General features: G+C 36.5%; 2 protein-coding genes across 2 annotated transcripts; one reads left to right on the top strand and one right to left on the bottom strand.

Moving 5' to 3' along the window:
* Positions 1-435: 435 nt before the first annotated feature.
* On the top strand, positions 436-9,315 carry LOC132162576 (HSP20-like chaperones superfamily protein). Its single transcript, XM_059572833.2, has 6 exons — positions 436-592; positions 2,338-2,521; positions 3,920-4,079; positions 6,764-6,798; positions 6,901-6,946; positions 8,928-9,315. Exons 1-6 carry the CDS (start codon positions 588-590, stop codon positions 8,960-8,962), a joined length of 465 nt encoding a protein of 154 aa, XP_059428816.1. The 5' UTR covers positions 436-587; the 3' UTR covers positions 8,963-9,315.
* A 2,345-nt stretch (positions 9,316-11,660) lies between these two features.
* On the bottom strand, positions 11,661-22,009 carry LOC132162340 (ArgH (DUF639)). Its single transcript, XM_059572583.1, has 10 exons — positions 21,807-22,009; positions 21,425-21,674; positions 21,231-21,338; positions 19,624-19,793; positions 18,998-19,131; positions 16,615-16,792; positions 15,299-15,857; positions 14,770-14,882; positions 14,330-14,573; positions 11,661-12,167 (listed from the first exon to the last, which is right to left on the bottom strand). Exons 1-10 carry the CDS (start codon positions 22,007-22,009, stop codon positions 11,823-11,825), a joined length of 2,304 nt encoding a protein of 767 aa, XP_059428566.1. The 3' UTR covers positions 11,661-11,822.
* Positions 22,010-22,427: the final 418 nt, after the last annotated feature.

Here is a 22,427-nt window from a genome sequence, read left to right as displayed (position 1 = left end):
ATACGAGCCGAGCTTAATAAGCGAGGCGAGCCTTATACGAGCCGAGCTCACGAGCTGCTCACGAGTTAGCCGAGTCAAGCCGAGCTTGCTTCGTTTAATATTCGAGTTAGGATTTGTGTTCACGAAGTGCTTCACTTAATATTCGAGTCGAGCACGAGCCGAGCTTATGCGAGCCGAGCCCGAGCTTGCTCGCGAGACGCTTCGCTCACTTAACAGCCCTACTTGTACAGCCTTAATTGGAGTCTTCAACATTTTTCTTTTATGAGAAAAAATTGACGAAAAAAAAAAAAAAAAAAGCAAAAAAGCAAAAAGGCAAAATGACCGAATAAAATGAAAAGACAAGCACCACATAAAAAACAAAAAAGCAAAAAAGTCGGAAAAAAAAAGCACCAACATAACATTCTCGAGAATCGGTAAAAGAGGGAATAACTTTTGTTGACAAAATTGACCCCTTTGGCCGTGGATGACTTGAAGCTGAGGTTTGAAGTACGTCAAGACTCAAGAGGCCACTCGTACCTCTCTGGAGTTCTCTCGTCTTCATTCTTTTCTTAGACGGCCTCCGATTCTGCCTTCACTCTCGAGCCTAAATGAGGTACGCCCATATCTGAACCTGTAAAACCTTATGTTCTTTCTCATATAGGTTTACCAAAATTTGATGTTTGTTGGAACTTATTTTGAAAATTTGACGGGTCTGCTGAAATTCCCCATTTTTTTTTTATTAATCTTTTTGGGTTCATTGGGTGCCTAATTTGAAGCTATTTGGTGCAAGGGAAAGGCCGATTGATCGGTTTTTTTTTGTGGGAAATTTCGGCATATGGGATGTGGGTTGTGGAAAAGTGCATTGGGAAAACGAAAATGTGGGTTTTCAAAAGAAGTCATGAAGGGAATTTCGAACCCTTGATTCTTGGAAAAGCAGCTACTGCAGAGAAGGGATTTTGTGGTAAATGGTGGGGGCTGGGTGGGAATAATGGAGGATTTAGACGACATTGTAGACAATGCAATTGAGGGAGAATTTAATTTGTTGAATTCTTTGGGGGGATATGACCAAACCGAATTAGAACCAGAGGGGGAGGCTAAGCAACTGTAGAAAGAAAGCTAAAGGAGGAGAAATTAGTGATGTGCTGAGGGGTTTTAATAACAAAAAGCATTGTGATCGGGAAGCATTATTTTGATGTTCTAGATGCTGTGCAGAAGGCTACATTGCCTTGTTTGCGGCATTGTAATGTTGTCGTGGGATATTAACAGTATTGTCTGTGTTGTTTTCTTGGTTAAGATAGGTTGACGTTGCATCTCAATTAGCACCTGATAATGGACCAATAGATTTAAAACATATGGCTACTTTACCTGGTACCACCGAACGTGGTATCTTTGGGTTTGTGCTGCTTGTACAGGAACATTGTAGGCTCTTAAACTTGATACACTGTACGTTGGGGGCTAGGCTTTGTTGGTTCACTATTTGGGCTCATGCTCTACATCAAAACGTTTAATTGGGTTTGCTTTGGTATTATAAATCATTTTATCTACTAACAGTGGACAAATTGGCATATTACCCAATCATGCGCTTGTTGCCACAGCTGTAGATATAGGTATTTTGAGAATATGCCTTAGTGACCAATAATTTCTATTTTGACTTGCTCTCCCGCCGTGATCGTATGAGAATGGAAAAGAGGCTCGTGGGATTGACATGCATATATGTAGATACAAATATAAATATATATGCACATACTCTATTATATCGGTATGTATGAATAAAGACTTAAATTTACAAAATGATAGGTCTTTATCGCTATTTTTCTTCTCTTTGTCTTCCACATATATTATAATTTCTACTTATCAAAAAAAAAAACATATATTATAATTTCTCTTATAAAGTTTTAGTTGAATTTCTCGTATTTGTTCAACAAAGATGAACATACATGGTAGGTTATGGTGAATTGGAACTTAGAAATATCATCAATTGGGAGACGTGATCCTTTTCATGGTTCCTATGGTGGGTAGAGGTATCCAGTAACTCTGGATTGAAATGTAAGGTTGTGAAAAATGTAAGAGACCACTTCCTTTTTTTATAAATCTGATTTAATAGTGGTGAAGTATCAAATGCAACCATTAACTCTTTTTATTTTATTAATTTATTTCATGGAAAAGCGCAGAGGGGCTCAACCCTAGTACATGGAAAGTATACAAAGAAAGTCCCCCTTACATGCAAAAATAAAAGCAAAAATCTACAAATTCAGAAAATTATAAAATTGAGAGATATTATGCGCCACGGTCCAACTAAAAAGCGATTTGACGAAGTTGTTAGTGAAATATAAAATTGATTATAATTCTTCAATGCAGTCGCCATCCGGAGGTTCTTTGGGCTCAGCGCTCTGATAAGGTTTATCTGACCATTGCTCTACCTGATGCAAAAGACGTTTCTGTGAAGTGTGAGCCTCAGGGCTTGTTCAGTTTCTCTGCTCAAGGGGTGCAAGGAGAATCGTTTGACTTCAGCTTGGAATTGTATGGCCCAATAGTACCTGAGGTGAGAGTGCTTTTCACTTGGTTATTTTCATCATAATTTGTTTTGACCATTATTCAGTTTATATGGCCTACCTATTAGTAAATTATTTTAAATATTTTTGTTTGGATGAGTGAGTTTGGCTCCAAGGGGAGGTGGAGGTAGATATTTGAACCAATAACCTATGTTTCATAAGGCGTGGCTTAGAGATGATTGTACTACCCTTTGGGGTTAGATTATTTAAAATTTCTCACCTCCTTTCTGTCTGCCCCTAAATGTTTGTGTGATTTTCTTTTTTTGATAAGTAGTATGCTTGTGTGAAAACAATGTTTGGTAATTATATCATCGGTTTCCTGAGAAAATCAAGTTTGTAGAGTATTGAAGTTATGCAATTTGAAAACTATATTCATAGAACATAAGTGCCTTGTCCAAACAGATATCTATACTATAGTGAAGGAAGCTTCAATTAATACTTTGTTTGATTTTTTTTCTTTTCCTCTGATCAAAATTAAGCATGATATGACCCTCCTTTTTCTTTTTTATTTTTTTTTATTTTTTTATTTTTTATTTTTTTATTTATTTATTTATAATTTTTATAATTTATAATTTTTTTTTATCTTCAGGTTGTCAGTATCACTAAAAATATTGTTCACACATAACCCACCATTAAGTACCTTCTTTAAACTTTTTTTGCAACCATGGATTGCATCTCTTCCCATCAACCTTATCTCTTTTTTCTCTGCTGTACCACCTCTTCCTTCATGGTTGCTGTGGCACTTACACCATGCTGTCCCTCAGCCATCAATCAGTTTGCAACTACATCACTACCATCTGTCACCTCAGGTTTTACCATGAAGCAACTATGTTGCATTGGCTGTTAACCTTTCAACAGCACAGTTAGACTAGCTTTTGATTTTCCAAAATTGTCTAAGTGCCATTTAAGCATCTAAAATGGAACACATAAAGTGCCTATGGTGCTGTTCAAACACAGTAGTATGTCAAGTGCTTGGAGTTTGGCCAAAATAATTAAATGTTGTAGCTTATTAAAGCTGGTGGTTTTTATTGCATTAATGAAGCTATACATGCTTTCTATTTTAGAATTAAAAACTCTTACTTGTCTAAGAATTTGTGGCCATTTGGCATCCAATGATTAAGGCGTGTACTTTACAAATGTAATTTTCTTGTATGATATGTAGATTGTAGATCATTTGATGAATTTGACTTTCCTTTTGCTTAACTATGGGAAATGAATGTTAGCTCATTAGAGACTTCAAGTCATGAACAGTATTTTACTTTTTCAGAACAGCAGCATCTATAATGATGGCCATTTTCTAGTTGTGATGTTCCAAGTTCTTTCCAATTCAACTTATGAAAGTAGTGGAGGTTTCTAGATGCATTGAGTTTTTTACTCTAATGGTGCAGGGCTGTAAAACTAAAGTTGGGTTAAGGAACATCATGTGCTCAATCCAGAAAGAGCAGAAAGGTTGGTGGAAAGGACTATTAAAGTCGGAAGTAAAGCCTGCTCCTTACCTTAAGGTTGATTGGAACAAATGGTGCGACGAGGATGAGGAAGAGTCAACTTGTAAGTTCAGATAACAGTTTCTGGGTGTTCAGTTTTATGATATGAACATTTTCCATGTCTGACAATGTTTATGCACTTGGATATGAGCATTTTTCAATGACTGCACGCATGTGTTGTGGTTTTCTTCTGTTTTTTTATTTTTGTATTTTATTTTTTGTATATTTTAAGGATTCTGACTTGATTTTTATTCACGATTTCACATGGGTGGAGTATTATCGATTTATTTTTATTTTTTTTTTGGTTGGGGGGAATAAGCTTGGGTGCTATTTGAGTTAGAGATCATTGGCAGGGAAATCTGTAATTTTCTTTTATGATAGTTTTATCTTGTCCTTGATTTTGTGAGGTGGTGATCAAATTTATTTGGATATTAAAGTGGTCTTTCCGAACTAAGCTCAATTTATGAGTTCTCCATGCCTTTGTTTTTAGCTGGATACATCGATACAGATTTTCTTCCTTCTTTTTTTTTTTTTTTTTGGGGTATGGTTTGCCCTCCCCCCTTTCTCTTGTGTACATGTGTTTTCAATCTTCGAGTAATTTTATAGACAAAAAATTTCATTGGAAAGGTGCATTGAGGAGGTATGCAAGAGAAACACCCAAGCAAATCTCGTATCTAAAATTCTAAAGATTGAAGAACTGCGATAATTCAGAGAAAGAAAATGTATTAGTAGCTGCTTTCAATCGTAAAGAGATCTCAATAACAAAATCGATCTCATTATGGGAGATTTACATCCTTCAAAAGTGCATTCATTTCTTTAAAGACATCACATTAAACACAAAGGAATTACCTCCTAAATTGCACCACTACAATGTCTATTGAAGTGTACATTGGCATGACCACTTACAAAAGACAAGAGTGCATTTCCCTTGCAATTCAATCTTGGAATATTTGCATAACTCCAAATGTACATTGCAATCATGGGCTGCTTCTGACCTGGATGATTTTTTTTTTTTTTTTTTCATGCTTCACTGAGGTGGTTTTGCCTTGCATAGTAGGATAGCATTTACAACATTTTCGTGCAATATGAGTTTTATCTGTTTTAATAGTCTGGTGCCATCATATGTTTCTTTCTTATTCTCTTATAAATTGCATGCACCAACTGTTTAGCCGGCATACCAAATCTCTTCCCTGTTTTTGCCATGGTGCTGCACCTTGTCTCCGAGTTATGTTGAATTGTTTAATTACAAATGTCTCCGGGACCTTGTCTGTTACAATGCTTTGCACCCTTCTCTAACTCGCTTTTTGAGTAACCATGGTACTGTTGAAAAAATTGTATTCAGGTCAATTCAACTCAACTAAACCTTAATTACAAGGGGCTGGTTCCATTGATTTATTTTCAACAAATTGGTGACAACTACATGTATTGTTGGAAGAACTCATCTATGGGAAAAATTGTGTTTTGGTTAAATTTAAGAGGGGGGCAAAAAAGGACATCTCACAAGACATTTTATGTCATCGTATGTTGATAGCCTGATTTTTTATGACTGCTTTACCTTTACGTTAAGAAAACCTTACAACTATTTCCTCTGAACTCTCATCAATTGTACTTTTTGCAGTCTTTCCCCTACTTAGACCCACAGATGAAGGCTGATCTCTCACTCCCCCATCCTTCACCCTGTTTTTTCCCCCCTTACTTTTGCTTCTTGTGTGAATTACAGATCGAGAGTAATGAATCCGTGTGTCTCAAATAGACTTTAATTTTTTTAAAAGAAAGGAAAATATAATTTACATGGAGGTTAAGTTCTCGAGAGAAAACAACTGTACAAGAAGAAAACCATGAAAGTAAGGATGGTGAAAAGCAAAAAAAAAAAAAGAAAAAGAAAAGCATGCGGTGGCATAAAACGCTGCTCAAATGGACAAATAACTTGCTTGTGACTATCTTCTCAAATAACTATAGATCTATGCAGCCAATGAAAGGGCCTATCTGGGTAGGTAAAGATTTATCTTGCCTTCTCTTGTTTCTGCATGTATTCGGTGATGCTAAGATTATGAAGCGCATCTGTACGTGGTGGCTTAAGGCTGAAAATAAGCATAGCAGAAGTATCTGATCATTATTTCTTATTGCTTTGCATCTTTGTACGTATCTACAAGAGGCAACATTGAATTTCTTTGAGATGTATTGTCAAAGAATTTTGTACTTCAACTTTTCATCTATGGATTACCTTTTAGGATAGGGCCCACTAGGCTTTCCTTTACTACTTTGCTCTCTCTCTCTCTCTTGGTGCATGGGCTTTCCCTGCCCTTTCTATGACCATAAATTTCTCTTATTTATTAAAATTTCAGAAACTTTCAATTTTCTTACCTTAAATAAGTTTGACAAGTCGAGCCGATGATAAAAGTACTAGTTTGGGTTGGAAATTTGGACAAGATCCATGCCAGTATCCTCTGGAACTTCTCCCGTTGCTGTTTCTGTTATACTCTTTCGCATAAAAAAATCTCGTGTGGAAAATAAGCCTTAGAACGTTGCATGATAAAATATCCACGCTACTATATTGTTTTCTTTCGATTGAATCTTCAGTTCAGCATCAAGTGCCTTAAAAATTTCTAGTAAATGGTATTCTGTCATTTAGACTGTTCTATTGTTTGCTTCAGACTAACGGTGTTGCATCAAAGCTAAATTAGAATTTGGCTGACGCAGAGAGTAGTTTACTTGTGCTAAGACTGAATTTTTTGTGGTCTTTTGCAGCTGATTTGGCCTCAGATGATGATGCTGCTGCTGCGGTAATTTGATTCCTTCTATTTACTGTAAAGAATGAGTAATGCAGTGACTAAACTTTACGCTTCATCACTTGATCATGTACCACAAATTTTGTTCTTTTGCAGCATGTTGGTCAAGATGATGGAAGCACTGATGACGAAGGAATGCTCTGTGAGTCTTAAACTTAATCCCTTTTATGAGAATATTATATTGTATTGCATTTTGAAATAACTTGGTTGCATTTCATGTATGCTTAGAAAATTATTTTCTGTTTTATGCAATGTGAAAATTTCTTCTGTTTTCATTTTGGAAAATTTTTAAGTTACTACTCCATGGGTTTTCACTCAATTACAAATCGTTGCTTGGGTTTCTAATTTCAACAATTAACTCTGTTGCTTTTGCCTCTTTTTTATGCTGCTCATTCCATCTCCTTTTGTTCCAAATAATTAATGGAAATGTTGCCACGTGTGCACTAAGCCACATTAGAGCTATCACCTCATTGCCATGTAGCCAACCAATCACTCTAAATTTGTTAAAAGGGTAAAAAAAAAAAAAAAAAAAAAAAAATCCTATGCCCATAAAGGATAAAGGAATTAAAATACACAAGAAAAAATAAAATAAAATAAATGAAGAAAAAAAAAAAGCAGAAAGAAAGATAGAAGAAGAAGGAGAAGAAGAAGAAGAAGATCCAGATACCTGGCCAAGCCAGTTTCCTAACTGGCAGTTTGGAAATGAACTTATTTACCACATTGCGACTATAGGTGGTAGTGTTGTGAATATTGCATCCGATTTGGTCAATATCGTCACTGTTGGGCCAACAAGTTCTGGTGATAAAGATCTGGATATCCGGGTGTTCGACTATTTTCATAGGAAAATCACAACATCCACCATTTGGTCAAAGAGGTTGGTGTAGGTGAGACCCGAACCCAATCTGTGTAGGTCATATTCTTGGCCTCAAATAGAGTGTAGTCTAATTTGATATTGACAGGGACGGAGGACGAAGGGAAATATGGGTACACATCCAAGGAATTGGTCCAGTTTAAGAACTGCAACATGGATTTTATGACCCAGCCCGCAATATCAGACTGGAACGTGCCATTTGGTGGAAATGAAGATTCTAGGACGCCCATTGAGGAGGGAGTCCCAACCTTGATGTTGTGAATTCTGTGGGCTTTCAAGAATTTCTTGATTTTGCTTATGGTAGGGGCGAGATTGTTGCTTCAGTTGCTTCTTTTTCTTTTTTCTTTTCTTTATGGAACTAATAAAAAAAAACTTTTTCAACAAATTTGATGTTGCTGGTTGGACAAGTGCAGTGAGGTGGTAGTTTTGATGTGGCTTTTTGTACAAGTGGTCACATATCCATTAATTATTTGAAGGAAAAGGTGATGATGGAAGGAATGATTTGGAAAATGAGTAAAAACTCACGGAATTGGTTGTTGAAATTGGAAACCAGAGAACTGAGTGGTAATAGAGCGCAAACCTAAGGAATAATTTTAGAATTTTCCATTAGTCTTTTATAAGATTAATTTTAAAATTATCCTTTTATATTTTATATGTAAACCATGAAATCAATGGTTTGATATTCTTGTTCTTTTCTCCCCAACTAGCTAGGTAGCTTCTCTTATATACTTTCTGTGTACTTGGGGCCTGGGGGTGCCTTACGCTTTTAATGGTGTAAACCATGAAATCCATGTTTTTAATTGAGTTATTTCATTGTGTGTGTGTGTGTCTATATATATATATATTCTAAGCAATACAAAAGTGAAGGGGCTGGGGGGTATTTCATTGTCTGTATATTTTAAGGGAATGGGTCTTTGTTTCTGTAGAACTACAAGAACTTTCTCTCAGGTATTTGCTCTTTTAAGTTTCAGTCAATCCATTTTCCTATGAAAGTAGAAACTTGTTTAATGCATTTTAGAAAGTTGCTAATTGAATGCATTTTTGAACAAATCATTGGGTATCAATATTAAATGTGTAGGCTATCACTATTTTTGCTTCATTCATGTATGCATACGTCCTTTTTCTGTTTTCTGTTTTTTGTTCTTTAATTTTCTTTACAATAAACATATTTGTCTTTTTTTTTTTTTTTTTTCCTTTCTCTTGTTCTTTACCTCCTCCACTCTAACTAACATGGAAGGTATTGCATTGGCAGATCTTCCCGACTTGGAAAAGGCAAGAGGAAACTAGCAACTGTGAGTACTGACATGTAACATGGAGCAGGTTTTTATGTTCCAACCACTCTTCTTAGAAATAGGTAAATGAGGGAAAGGTTAGTGACCATGACTCGTGTTTGTGTACATCTGATTGAACTCATGCTCAAAAAGTAGTCGGACCTTTGATTTTCTGAGTTACTTTTGATTGCATGGGCCTGTATGCTTGGTTGTCTGACCAGGTTTGTCTGGTTACTTCTTTATGGCGTTCTAAGGGCTCATTGTGTGGTTTCTGATATTCTTTTATCAGTTTAGAAGTAAGGATAATGTGCTTAGATCTTTTATGCCAACTGATGAAAATAGATGAACTTACATAGATTGCTATTTCAATCTTATGGTCATCTCCACTATTTATGTTTTATAGACTAGAATATTTAGCAGGGTAGGGTATGTTTCAAGAAGCTTTAGAATTTATTTCTGAAGACCTCCTAGGATCTTCATTTATTGGCTTCAGAGTGCTACTCGTTCTTGCAGATATTTTGCTACTATGGTAACTTGGGGGTGAATTTGGTTAGTTTTCTTTATGAGAAGATGGTGTGATTTTTGTTGAGTTTAACTTCAATAAGTATGGGGTGTGAAACTGTAACACCCGATATTGGGAAGATGAGTAGTCCACATAGAATGAGTGGTTTATAAAAATAATTATGAGTACTAAGTCCCACGTTGCCTAGTTACTAAGTGAAACTGGATTTTGTAAAAAATTCTAGGGAAGCTCCAAATTCACTAGTCCTTTTAGGGTAATAGTACAGATGTGGCCGTTTTTTCCCGGGTCGTTACAGAAACCCTTACACCCTCCAATCACGTGCTTCCACGGCAGCATTTCACAAATCACCCAATAGAGTCTAGCACACCCAAACTCAAGCCTTGAGGGGGTGGCCAACCACATTAAGGCTTTTTAATGTGGTTGGCCACCCCCTAAGGCCAAGCCTTAGGGGGTGGCTGACCTCCCTCGAAACTCCTTGAAGGGGTGGCTGGGCACCCCCTTTAAGCCACTCCCTCATGGCTTTGACATTTGATAGTTATTATGAAGGGTTAAAAGTCAAAGTTTTGCATCAATGGATTTGCCAATTGGCAATTACTATCAATAAAGATGATCTGAGGCAAAGCCAGTCAGAGTTTAGCTAGAAATATATATATATATATAGTATTTTTCTGATACTCATGAAGAAAATAAAAATTTTATGAGAAATGCTACGCTTACATCCATTTTTTACACCCTAACATGGCAAGAGCCACATCAGATTTCCACTGCCTCTTTTTTCTAAACCCAATCCAATGACGTCGGGGTGTAAAAAGTGGGAGTGAGAAATGGGTGTGAGTGTAGTATTTCTCAAATTTTATTATTTATTATTCTCATTTATATTATCTTTTCATCTTAAAGAGAAAATTTTGTTGGGGTTTAGAGAAAAAAAAGTGGGCATTTTTTCTTCACACTTTTTTTTTTCCCTCTTCACAAACCAAAAATTATAAAATGAGACACCCCTGTTTTTTTAAGGGATGAAAGAAAAAGATACAATTTACAGTCAATAGCTCCTTAGGATTACATACCTTTTGCCTTTTTATTTATTTATTTTTTCTTTGTATTTCCTTCAATTTATACTTTAGATAAAAGTATGAACTCAAGGGGTGTACATGCTATACAATATTACTAGTTTAAACGCAGGATGGAGGAACCCAAACCACATTGACATCTTGGTGAGCATAAACGCAAACAGTGTAATGGCGATCAGATTTAATCTTTATTTGAATCGATTTCAAGTTTTGAATTGCATTCAAACAATAATCCAAGTTTATATCCGAATCTCCCATTCAACCACAAACAATTTGAAGTCTAGATTCAATTTGCATTGGATATTTCTGTAATTGTACCCATATTTTCTTGTCCAAGAAGGCTGCTTATTTCTATACTATTATTATACAACTAATATATTTGATTACATTTGGATCTTCTAGTACCAAATCGATCCAAATTTTAACCCAAATCAATTTTAGTTTTAACTTAAGAACGTAAAGCCAATTTGGATCTTGATTGACCCATTACATCAACAAACTTCCAACTTGGAATAAACCAATTATAACTCAAAAAGGGAATTTCAGTTTTCATTTTTCGCTTGGGACCCAATGAGTATACTAATATCGAAAACTATTTCTTTCCCTTTTCCTACAAACATAGAAATCAGTAGAAAGGAAGGGATATCACCAGACTTGTTTTTGGCTGGAAGTGGGGTTTGTTTGCTAAAGTTTTGAGAAGTGTTTTGAGTTTTTAAAACGGTGGAAAGTGAGAATTATTTTATTGGGGGTCATATTTGAAGAGTGTCGTCTAGGGGGTTTAAAAAACATTATTTTGTAAGTTAAGTAGTATTTTTAAAAAGCAAAAGATTGAGAAGTGTGTTCAAAACATTAAAAAAATAATAATAATCTGAATTTGCTTGGACTCCACCATTTATGTAATTGACAAAGCTAGCTTCCACCATAAATATGATTGTGTTTCTTTCAGGTTTTTTATTTATTATTATTATTATTATTATTATTATATAAATTGGTGCATCTAATAGCAATTTTTCACTACCTATAGTAAAACAAAAGCAAGCACTTCATATCCTGCAAGATGTTATTGAATTTCCTGTTCTTACAAAAATAATGTGGCCAATTTGACTCCAGTTCGACTCTCTATGAACTAAAAAATTTGTAGCAAATCTTCTCTATTACAAAACTTCGTAATTTCATGTTGGGGCCGTAGGCCTCGAGCCAAATGGGAAATTATCATGTAGAGCATGAGTAAATTACCAAGAAGGAAGTCTATATAAAGAAGTTATTCCATGATTCGTAACTTCTAATTAGACAAGCACCAAGAGAAAAACAATGTATACAACACGAGACAAACATGCAGAGGATGTTACAAAATCAAGGAAAGAAGAAGAAGAAGCTAGTTGCAGGTAGGGTTGTCGAGAGGCTTGTCTACGACAAGGACAGGGATGACCGGAATGGAGTCCCACCATTCTTGGAGGCGTCGGTTCCCTTGTTTGTTTCCCATGCGTTTCCCAAGCTTTGAGGTGGTGGAGAAGCAACACAAGGCGATGAACATAATGATGAACTTCATTGGAACCATTGCTACTATCATTGCTATTCCAATCATCCCTATCATCACCATATCTGCATGCTGCAACCAACCAAACACAAATCTAAATTATTATTAGTGGTATGTTAGGACAAGTCATGGAATGACACATGTCCCGAGCCCATTAAAGCTATATTTGTTCTCTTAAAGTCTCTCGTCAAGCTAATAGGATTCTGGATTAAACCTCCTCCAATTACTCAAAATTGGAGATTTTTATGTCATGAAATCGTAGCCCTTTATTTTTGATCTAATGGTCTATAAAATCATTTAAACCCCGGTAAAACAAAAGTCAGCTTAAAATCAAAATTTAATGTCTCGATTTAAAATGATTAATTGGCATTTTATAGACCATTAAATTTAAAATTAAGAGCTACGATTTCATAACATGAAAAATCTCAAATTTTAAGTAATTGAAGGAGATCTCAATCCTAAGATTCCTCTTCTTGAAGTGGATGGGCTACTACTTAGGAGTCGAAGAAAACTTGTTCACCAAGTTTAGGACTCTAGGGATAGGCGTTTATTTAATAAATATTTGTGTAATAAAAGCCCATGCTCTTGGCCATAAATCAGAAAGTCTTTAAAGGTCAATCCTAGCGATTTTTCTTTCACAAAAACCTAGGCGCACACCACCATCATCGTATATTCGTATGACTAAACCTTATTTTTCATACAAACCATTTTTCTGTTTTGAAAAATTGATGCAATGAAAAATATGGGATTTCGCCCTTAGGGTTTTTCGCTTCATTTTCGTGTGATTGACTCACAGTGTAGCCCTATTATGGGCCTCTGTAATGAGGGATGAATAATCAACGAAAGCGATAGGTTTTTGATAGGATAATTCGAGGAATTCTAAACTTCTTAATTTTAGAGTAATTCGATAAATCCTAAACCCTCCAAAAACTACTATAGTTGAATATTTATTAATCACTCTTAAGTTTATATAGACTATTACATAGCAGAAATAGAAATACACACAAATAGAAAATATAATTCTAATAGGGAGAGGCTTACATGTTGTAGACAAAACTACCGCATATCTGCGGTAGTTTGCTCTACCGCTGAGATTTATTTTTTAAGGGTTTTTTAACACTTAAAGTGTAAGGTAAAAACAAAAACAAAAAAACACACCGTCAACTCCTGTTATTTATTTATTTATTTATTTTTATCCACCGGGGCTCAGAGGGTTACCGACAAGTGTGAGGCCGCAGTTATCCTCTGCACTGGTTGAAATCTGGAGGTGGTTGTAAGTTGGATGATGTAAGAAGAAAGGGGTGAATGAAGATGAAATTCAAAATCTATTTTCCAGCAAAATTGCTTTGAACTTTTTTGCCTCATTCCCATTCTTCCACCGTCCCAATTCCCCTTCTTCTTCTTTGTGCAAAAAATCGTTTTGCTTGTGGCTCTGGATGTGTTGTGGGTGATCTTCTCTAGGGTGGAAATTGGTGCTGCAGTTGAGGGTTTTAATCCAGTAGATGCCATGATTTTCGGATTCCACTCTTCTAGAAGGAGCTTGTGAGGCTTTGTTTCAGAAGAGAATTGGGGTATCTACTCCCCCGAGGAAGAAAACTTGCATTGTAAATGATGTTTCATCCTCAAGGAGCTTCAAAACACTTTCATAGTCTTCTTACTGGAGATAAACTTCAAAAGAATGCTGCAGAGGTGCAGAGGATAAGCAGTGTAATAATTGATTTTGGGTATGGTGAAAAAAAGAGAGAAGACGGTTTGGGGTTTGGGTAGAAAAAACACAAAAGAAATTGACGGGAGTTAAACGTGAGATTTGACGGTGTTTTTTTCTTTTTACTTGCGTTATTAGAAAAGAAATCTCAGTGGCAGAGCAAACTACCGCAGATATGCGATAGTTTGCTCTACCGCAGGTAAGCCAAATCCATTCTAATAAAAGACAAATCTCATATTTCTTATTAGAGATATTGCTTTATGAGCAAGTTTCCGCATTTTTCTAATAAGACTAATACTACATCATTATCTTTATCTGATTTAATAATAATTATAATATATAAATAATTATAATATATATATTTACCGGGTTGTGGACCCGTAACAAGTCCCAACGGGGGACTACTTCCCTTTACTCAAAAATTGCATTGGTAACATACAAAAAAGAAAATGCATTGGTTGCTAATTTGAAGCATGTGAATAGAGAATGTGAGACAGAATAAATAGTAGCAAGAATTGAAAGTGAATGTGTGGGGACTTGAAGCTTAGTACCTTACGAGTTTTTGAGACAAATATTGACCAAATTTTCAATAATGCTATGTTTGTTGCCTGCAACACCTGATGAACAGTTTGCAATCCGTGCTGAGCAGAGACTATGCTCTCCATTGTACTCTGGTCGGAGGCTGTGCTGACTACAATCTCATTCCACCTCTCATTAATCCTTTCTCGTCTTGCTTCAACCATCTTTGCTACAACCCATAAACAAAAACATGCTATTGCCTTGCCAATCCACTCCCTAAAAACACCAAGAAACTGTTATTCATGTTCTTTTGTGGCTTTGTACGCTTTTGAGTTTGTGATTTCAAAAAACGCGTATTTTTCTACCTTTTTTCAAATCGTAGTTTTCTAAAAACTCACACTAATAAACAAAATTAAGCACCTCCAATTTTCACCACACAAGCAAACTAGAAATAAGGTGAGAGAAAACTTACTTGTAGATGATTATAAGGGTTGCAGCAATAAAGATGATGGTAGCTGCTGGTCTTTCCCATGTGAGAATATCTTGAAACCAAAGCAAACCACTTTGAAGTGGCTTTAGTAGCTCCTACATGGCAGAATTAGGTGACACTCCATGAGGTCATCTTTAGAGCATATTTAATATCTTTGATTGATTAAAAGATACGTATATGCCTAAAAAGTAGGATTAAAACAAAGCACATTAAATAATATTAAGCCAACCAAATTTTATTAATCTCCCCTGACCTACACCAACCATGGCATGTTGTATAATGATAACACACCCACAATCATTTCTTTTCTATTCATCTCTCGGGTCAATGAATCTTCTCAATTGAAAGATCCCCTATATGGATAATACACATTCCTGTCGACCATGAGCTTAACTCTAATTGTTCGGCTAAGAATATGGCAAACAAAACAAACCGAGACGAATAGAAAAAAAAAAAAAAATGATTGTGGAATGAGAGTGAAAGTTGAAATTGGTGTTATGTGCTTAATTACCTTAAGAACAAGGGCACTTTCAGCAATTCCTTCCTCTTTCAACCCCTCAGTGGTAGCTTTGGCAATAGCAATATCCTTTTCTTCCTCTCTAGCTTGATTAATAGTCGTCTCCAATGAGGACTGGTTGTCATGTAGACCACTCACGTACGCCTTTTCCTCTCCAACTTCCTTCACTTCTGCACTAGAGATGATTGACCACGACATGTTCAAATCCTTGAGTGTTGAGCTTGCACTGCACGGGTGCCTGCTGTTGATCTTCTTCAGACTCTCAGCAAGTTCTTCCAGTATCAAGTCTCCCTTTGGCAACTCATCAAACAAAGCAAAAATCAAGAATTTTGTTGGAGAGGGGGGCGATATTCGTAGCAGTTCTCTCGCTGCATGCAGCCTTATGATTCCCAATATCGTCCTTCCATGCATTTCCCATGCTTGGATTGGACAATCCACCTTGTATTTTGATAAGAATTGGTGCATAAACATAATCTCCTTTATGAGTGCAAGCCAATGGTCCCGTCTTGTGGAGCTTGTTACCTCAGGAAACTCCAGCACAAGTCCCTCTGATCTAGAAAATTAGCACACATCACTCGCAAATCATATAACAAAATTTGAGACTTAATTGACAAGAATTCCTATTTGGTGATGCATTTGTGCACACAAGTATGAGGTGTATTAGCCGTCATTGAGATCTCCAGTAATTTGAGCAGTGCGAGAGAGCCCATATGAGATCTACCTGTCCAAATAAATTTTGGGCTACCCGGCCATTTACTCAGGCAAGTGAGTCGTCTCATGTAGCTCTCTAACATGTGCTGCTCAAATTGTTGAAGATCCTTATCTGTATTAGTCACACAACACATCTTATTAACGTTCTAGACCAAAATTATCGCCACTCCTAACAGACAAGCATATAGTTTAGTCATTCAAAGAATCAAGTGTCATGATTAAAAACTTAACACCTCTGTTTAGTATTTATGTCAAACAAAAAAAGATGTCATAGCAAGACCAAACTAGAAGAGATGAAGCCTCTAAAGAATCAAAATATATAAGCAAGCTTATCCACTTTTAAGCATATGTGAATTATGATATAAATATATATGTTTCATATGCAGCACAAGCATCCTTAATGTAGAACTATATAATATGAAAGAGAGAGTGGAAGAGACGGACAAAGGCCCTTAGGGCTATTTCTTGACTGTATTGAAAGTATATTAAACTGTATTACAACTGATGGTATTTATAGAAAAATTAGGAGTGGTGAACAAGAAACACTAAAATAAATAAGAAGTGAATAAACCTCTAAATCAATATTTTCTAACACTTACAATTCAGGAGACTCGTATACAATTGCCTTGTCGAAAAGTGGAGCACCCCATGGACCCGTGGAAGCTGGTTTCACACCACATTCCCCGTTCTTTGAAAGGTCTATTTTAAGGGCATCTTCATATGTTATAAGTCCAGAAGCCTCAAAGTAGAGAGCATAATTGGTTAGTGTAAGCCTACCTGAATAAACAGCATTCATAGTAAGTTCAAGGAATAATCAATCATTTACATAATTCTCCAACATTAGGCTCCGTTTACTTCGACGTAAAATGATTTTCGTCGAAAAATATTTTCAGGGAAGTCACTTTCCCTAACAATGTTTTCTACCGAAAACATTTTACGGCGTTTATTGCATGCACGGAAAATCAAATTTTTTTTTTTAACATTTTTTTTATATATTTTTTTGTTCATTAAATCATATTAAACTCTAAATTACGAAAATGTCCTGACCAAGTCTTAGAGGTGTTCGAACCAAGTCCCGCAAGGACCCCACTACGACTCACCTGGCACCCGCCTGGACTCCGTCAGGATCAGCTCGAGACCTTGGCAGGACCCGCCCAAGACCCGATATAGACATTTTCGTAATTTAGTGTTTAATATTGCGTACACACCAAATACTAGAAAATGTTTTCTGCTGAAAATGTTTTTCGACAACTGGGACCTGCCTAATTTTTCGTGCATGCCAAATACTAAAAAATGTTTTCTAAGAAATCATTTTCAAGGAAAATGTTTCCATCAAAAATATTTTCCAACAAGCCCCGGGCCCATCCTAGGCGAGTCTCAGGCAGGGTCCCGGTCAAGTCCCGAGCAGGTCCCAGTCAAGTCTCGTGCAGGTCCAGTTAGGTCCCGATCAGGTAGGGTTGGCAATTTTGACATGACCCGCAAACCCAACACAAAAAAACAGGTATTGAGTTTGGCCTTATCGAGTTCGGGTCTTAATTGGGTCATCTGACCTGGTTACTGCTCGTGTCTGGCGAGTTGACCCGACGTGTCTGGTGGTCGACCAGCTAGACCCATTTACGAAAAAAAAAAAAAGTCAAAAAAACTACTCGTCAAGTTGTAAAAATTAGGTTATTTTATCGCATAATAAATTATAAACATAATCAAGAATTAGAATTTAGATGCAGATAGTAAGGCAATATCAAAATGCATTAAAATAAAGATTCAATATTCAAAACTGACTTCTTTTTCTTTCCTATTCCCTAGATTTTCTCGGCATCCAAACATTACATAAACATACAGAAACCCCATTAACATAACATAAAACCCAAACTCACGAAAGGGGAGCCTGAATCCTGATCTAGGTATTGCAGAAAATAGAGGAACAAAGACCGGGTTGAGAAGCTCGAAGATGTGAGGCTTGGGGTCGGAGTTCATGCCGATAATGATGACCAGAGGAATGATCCGTAGTGGGTGATGACCTTGGCCTTCTTCACGGTCTAGGACCTCTAGGTGCTCCACTCCTTGAAGCTATGTGCCATGTATTTCTCCTCCTACGAGCCCTTGGATCCCTTGCCACTCGCCTTGCCCTTTTTCTTCTTAGTTTCTCGCTTGCCGGCGGGTGGTATTTGTTTTGGCAGAAACCTAATAATAGAGATTTATTATTTATGGGTCTCACTACATAGGGGTAACGTGTCGGGTCATGTCTACCCGATATGACCCAGTTATTTTTAACGTGTTAAACGGGTCGTGTCGGATTACCCAGATATTTTTCGTGTTATAATTGTGTCAAACCCGCTAACTCGTTTAGCTAAATGGGTCGTGTTCGTGTATGGGTTAATCGTGTAACGGGTCCTTGCGGGTTGTAAATGGGTCGTGTCAAGTACCTATTTTGCCAGCCCCGACAAGTCCTGGGCGGGTCCCAGTCAAGTTCCGAGCGGGTTCCGGGCAAGTCCCAGTCAAGTCCTGGGCGGGTCCTAGCTAGGCAGGTCTAGGCGGGGTCCTAGGCGGGTCTCGGCCAAGTCCCGAGTGGGTCTTGGGCAGGTCCCGGGCAAATCCCAGGGCAGATCCTGATCAAGTCCCAGGCCGGTCCGGTCCGATCCCAGTCAGGTCCCGGCAGGGTCTCGGGCGAGTCCTGGTCGAGTCCCGAGCAGGTCCCGATGGGGTCCCGATCAAGTCCCGGCTGGGTCCTGTGTGAGTCTTGGTAAGGCCCATCGATTTGAGAATGAAATGCTCAAAGTTAGAAAATGGTTTACGGTTTTGAAAACCGTAAACCATTTTCCAAAAATTAAAGATAATTTTCGATCAAAAGGAAAATATTTTTCGTTGACCACTATTTTACGTCGTAGTAAACACTGTAAAATGCGAAAATCATTTTCTGAAATTCATTTTACGTCGAAGTAAACGGAGCCTTAGAGATCAATGAAAGAAAATTATAAGACAAACCAGGCCAACTTGTTCCTCCAATGTGGCGCACCACTCTCTGGGAGCTTGCAGTTCCTTCCACATGCAATATAAATTCATCATCTACCAACTCCACACCCTTTGGTGTTGCTTGTTTTTGCAAATGTTTTATGCATCTATAAAACCAAGAATCCCCACAAGAAAGACAAAGTCAGCTGCAATTGCAATTTCAAATAGTGTCTTATATCAATATCGTGAATGCCATATTTGCTTTTCTCTAAATTGAGTTCGACTTTAAGAGAAATATTACACGAACTCCCTCTTTTGTACTGTCAAGTGCTTACTCTATAACATGAGAGTTGAAGAAATAGAATAAACGGATGAAATTTAAAAAGCACTGTAGTAGAAAGCTGACGCGTTTTTTTAAAAAAAAAACTAAATATATGTTCTACTTAAAGCTTGAGAAAATTTCTTTTGCAGCTTAAAATAGCTTAAGAGTGAATATTCTTAATTTCTTTTACAGCATAAAAAACATTTTTTATGCATAATCTTTATTTTCCCCAGGTAATCCTCATTTTCAACCAACCAAGTTAACCCCTTAAAAGTGTTATAATATTGGCACATGGACATCATTTCAAGTGGAGGAAGAAAGAGGTTGAATTACGTACTTGTCAATTTCTTTCAGAAATTTGTCATAGGCAGGAAAATGCAGGCGGTAGCCTGTTGGTGCAGTTAGGGTTTCAAAGGTAAATCTTGCATTAACAGGATCTGCAACTGCTGGGACTAGTGATGCCATCCACGCAAATACATCTTCTCCAACATTTTGCTGATTATCAACCTACAAACCCAGTGCAGAAACTCTATATAAGTCCCATAAAAAATACTCATCCAATGAGGAAGAGTGATGGTTTCAATTAATCACCTCTATCACTAAATTATTCATTTGATAATCTTAACAAGACTTGATCCTTATTTCCATAAGCTTCATTTTTTTTTTTTTAAATATTTTTATTTTATACAACGAGCAGTAGTGGTGGAGCCACGTTGTGGCCTGTGGGGGTGACAACTTTTTAAATATTTTTTTTTATGAGAAAAATTTTGCAAATGACTCTTATATATTTGTCATTTAAAAAAAAAAAAAAAAAACAAAACAAAACAAAACCTTACCTTGAAAGAGAGGCTTGCTTGCTCTTTTGAAAATTAGTGTCTTTTTTATTTTTAATCACTCTAAAGCTTTTTATTGAATTATTGGTAACCATTTTCTTTTCTCTATTGAGTAAATAAGGCAAAAATAATATTTATTTTGGTTGCATCAACCATTGAGCATTATTTGCTTCTTAGAGAATATTATAAGATTTATATAAAATTAACTTGCAGAAAATTTCAAGAGATATATGTTTAAAAAAAAGTTGGAAAGTGTTCATAATCAGAGCAAAAAATTAAACACTATATATATATACTCTATGATTGTTACGTTTATCAATTTGATTACCTCTTATGTAATTATAACAAAAAATTAGGCGTTAAAATTAAAAACTATTTATTCAAAAGAAAAGAAGCTGATATTCGAAAAAAATAATACACTGTTGAATTTTAATGACGAAACTTCAAATCTCAAAGGGTTGCAGCTAAATTAAAGAACATCATTCTAAGATTCTAGTTGTGGGAATCTAAGGGTCACAAGTGAAAAACATTTATTTTATATTTTAAATTGTGTTTATTATATTTTTAATTTGGCCTCTACAATTATAAATTTCTGGCTTTACCACTGACAACGAGGAACCCTCCAAGGTAGAGTCACTTCGTATATTTACCATTGTCGAGTAAACCTTGAACCTGTATAAAACGCCTCTTACACAGATAAGATAATACTCCAATTTCACCGTCAAGCTTGACCCAATAAATTATTTACACATAAGAGGATTAAGCTTCATGAGGTATGTTTCATGACACTGTCTATTGTTGAGGAAAGGTAATGCTTCCTAGCTAATGGTAGGATCAAGATAGCATTTGGCACTATAGTTTTGTAGATAAAAAAATGCAACTTTAAATTAAATTACAAAAAAATGTATCGTTTTTAGAAAATTGTGATTTAAAAACGTAGAAAAATTTGAATGCTAGATGTATATTCTAGATGTAAAATCAGTTTTTAAAGTCTAAAAACTGATTTTACCGTATTTTTAAAAATCATATTTTTATAACATTTTAAAATCCAACATTTTGAAAATCGGAACGGACCATAATATATAACAATGAGAAAAGCTGTATAGCTTACAAGGAGTGGCATGAGGTCCGAATAGAAAAGTGAAATCTCATCATCTTCTTCTTGTTGAGTCACTTTTGCCGGTGTCTTCCTCTCATGTTTCTCCTTCGCCACACACTCCTGCAACCCCAACCATAAATTACAACAATAAATTAAATATATATTTGATGATTAATTAGAGAGAGAGAGCGAGTTGAGGCGGGCACCATAGAAGCCTCATCGTCAGCAGAGCTCGGGGTCTCCCAAGCAAGCATCATGTCAAACGTGAAGCGGCTAAACGACCCGTCGCTGATCTTTTCTTGTATGTTTTGGCAAACGACAGCCAGAGCCTTTGCACTGCAAGACTCCACAAATTTCCTCGAATACGAATATCCATCGCCGCTTCTTTCGGGCGGAAGTTTCTTCCACTCGGATTCAAACTCATCCGCCAATTCATCCACACGGGTGTCAAGTTTCCTGCAACAATATTTGATTCTTCCAAATTATGGACCAGAAATTCAGGAAACGGATGAATTTTATAAGAGAGAGAGAGAGAGAGAGAGAGAGAGAGAGAGAGAGAGAGAGAGAGGGGGAGGGGAGGAGACTCACTCTGCACACTTCTGAACGACGTCGTTGGCGACGGTGGAAAGGTCCTTCAAGTTCGCCATTGTCCAACTGTTAAGCGCAGAGGGAGGGAGCTCCGTTATGTAGGGAGAAATGGTGGTGCGCGATCTCTGGATGGACTGCCACGTAGGGATCGCCATGCAACACCTGGTGCGTGCTCCTGCTTCCCAGTGTTGCTCAGTATACATGTCTACTGGGCCTTGGCCCATTTGATTTTGATTTTTGATTTTTGATTTTTTTTTTTGTCAAAGTCATTTGAAATAGTTTGATGCAGTAATAATTATCTGTACAAATTATTTGCAATGATCTTCCCAACTACGTAGAACTAGACTACTAGTAATAGTGAGTAATACGCAATTACTACAAAAAGAAAATAAAAAAAAAAAAAAAAAATTGCTATTGGTGTTTAACAACGACATGCGGACGCCAATAAAGTCAATGCAAATGCTTTGACGGTGATGAGCATTAGTGTTGATGTTTGGGTCGACGCCAATAATTACATATTAGTGGTGACAAATGTTGCCGTTGATAGTATTTTATAGTCGACTATAATGGGTTTAGAACCCGAAGCAATATATCGACGTTCATGACTTTCTTCAAAATAAA

The sequence above is a fragment of the Corylus avellana genome, chromosome 10, assembly GCF_965113065.1.
Source record: "Corylus avellana chromosome 10, dhCorAvel1.hap1.2, whole genome shotgun sequence".
NCBI lineage: Eukaryota > Viridiplantae > Streptophyta > Magnoliopsida > Fagales > Betulaceae > Corylus > Corylus avellana.
The sequence above is the reverse complement of the archived record's forward strand: the minus strand, read 5'-3'. Positions and strand labels throughout refer to the sequence as shown.